A 1,013-nucleotide genomic window follows, 5' to 3' on the forward strand; every position below is an offset into this window, starting at 1 on the left:
CATTCATTTTAAAATGAAAAAATTATCAGCTGATAAAAACTGGTTTTTTGGACATTTTTTAACAAAATTTATTCAAATTCCTTAAATATTTCCTTTTCTATGTTCCATTCTTATAACAAACTTATGCTAGAAATTATAGCTATGAATATTCTAATATTTAAATATTCTAATTTTGAACCCTGTGTCTATTTCAGATTTATTTGGCAAGATTGATAATTTACCAACCACCACTGCCACCCCAGCCGCCATGGCCCCCACCGCCGCTCCAGCCACCGTGACCACCGCCGCCATAGCTGCCGCCACCGCCGCTCCAGCCACCATGACCACCGCCGCCATAGCCGCCGCCGTATCCACCATCGTTGACAACTTTAACAATGACGACCTTGCCGCCGCTGCCGCCTCCACCGCTATATCCGCCATGACCGCCACCGCCGCTCCAACCACCATGACCGCCACCGTAGCTACCGCCACCATGACCGCCACCGTAGCTACCGCCACCACCACCGCCGCTCCATCCGCCTTGACCACCGCCGCCGCCTCCACCACCGCCGAGCAAACCGCCCAGTTTTTGTTGAATCAGCGAACCAATATTGCCTAACCCACCACCGCTTCCGCCGCCACCGCCACTATTCCAGCCGCCGCCGCCACCGCCACTACTCCAGCCGCCGCCGCTACCGCCACCACCACCAAGCAAGGATCCCAAAGAACGTTTCTGCACATTATGCGCCTGCCCACAGGCAATAAGTGCGGCCGCAATGACCACAATACAAGCGAACGGTTTCATGATGAATTCAAGTCAATTCCGAAATATCCAAAAGAAAGACTAGATCAAGACTAAAGGGTCAGTTTGTGGTGCTTAAGCATTTATAGGCGGCAAAAAAATCAAAAATTATGAAAAATCAATATTCCACTGAAAGAAGAAGAGTTCAAAATGGTACAAATAGAACTGCTCAATAACATCAATTGATAGCAAAGGCATCTGTGCTATAGCAAATGCGAGATGGCAATACAAA

The 1,013-nt window shown here is 48.6% G+C and overlaps 1 protein-coding gene across 1 annotated transcript; it reads right to left on the bottom strand.

The window, feature by feature from the left end:
* Positions 1-217: 217 nt before the first annotated feature.
* On the bottom strand, positions 218-784 carry LOC118754352 (glycine-rich cell wall structural protein-like). The gene has a single exon (XM_036489227.1). The coding sequence runs from the start codon at positions 782-784 to the stop codon at positions 218-220; it is 567 nt and encodes a 188-aa protein (XP_036345120.1).
* Between the last annotated feature and the right edge of the window lie 229 nt (positions 785-1,013).

Source organism: Rhagoletis pomonella, unplaced genomic scaffold (assembly GCF_013731165.1).
Source record: "Rhagoletis pomonella isolate Grant_MI unplaced genomic scaffold, Rhpom_1.0 Rhpom_scaffold_00002, whole genome shotgun sequence".
In the NCBI taxonomy this organism is placed as follows: domain Eukaryota; kingdom Metazoa; phylum Arthropoda; class Insecta; order Diptera; family Tephritidae; genus Rhagoletis; species Rhagoletis pomonella.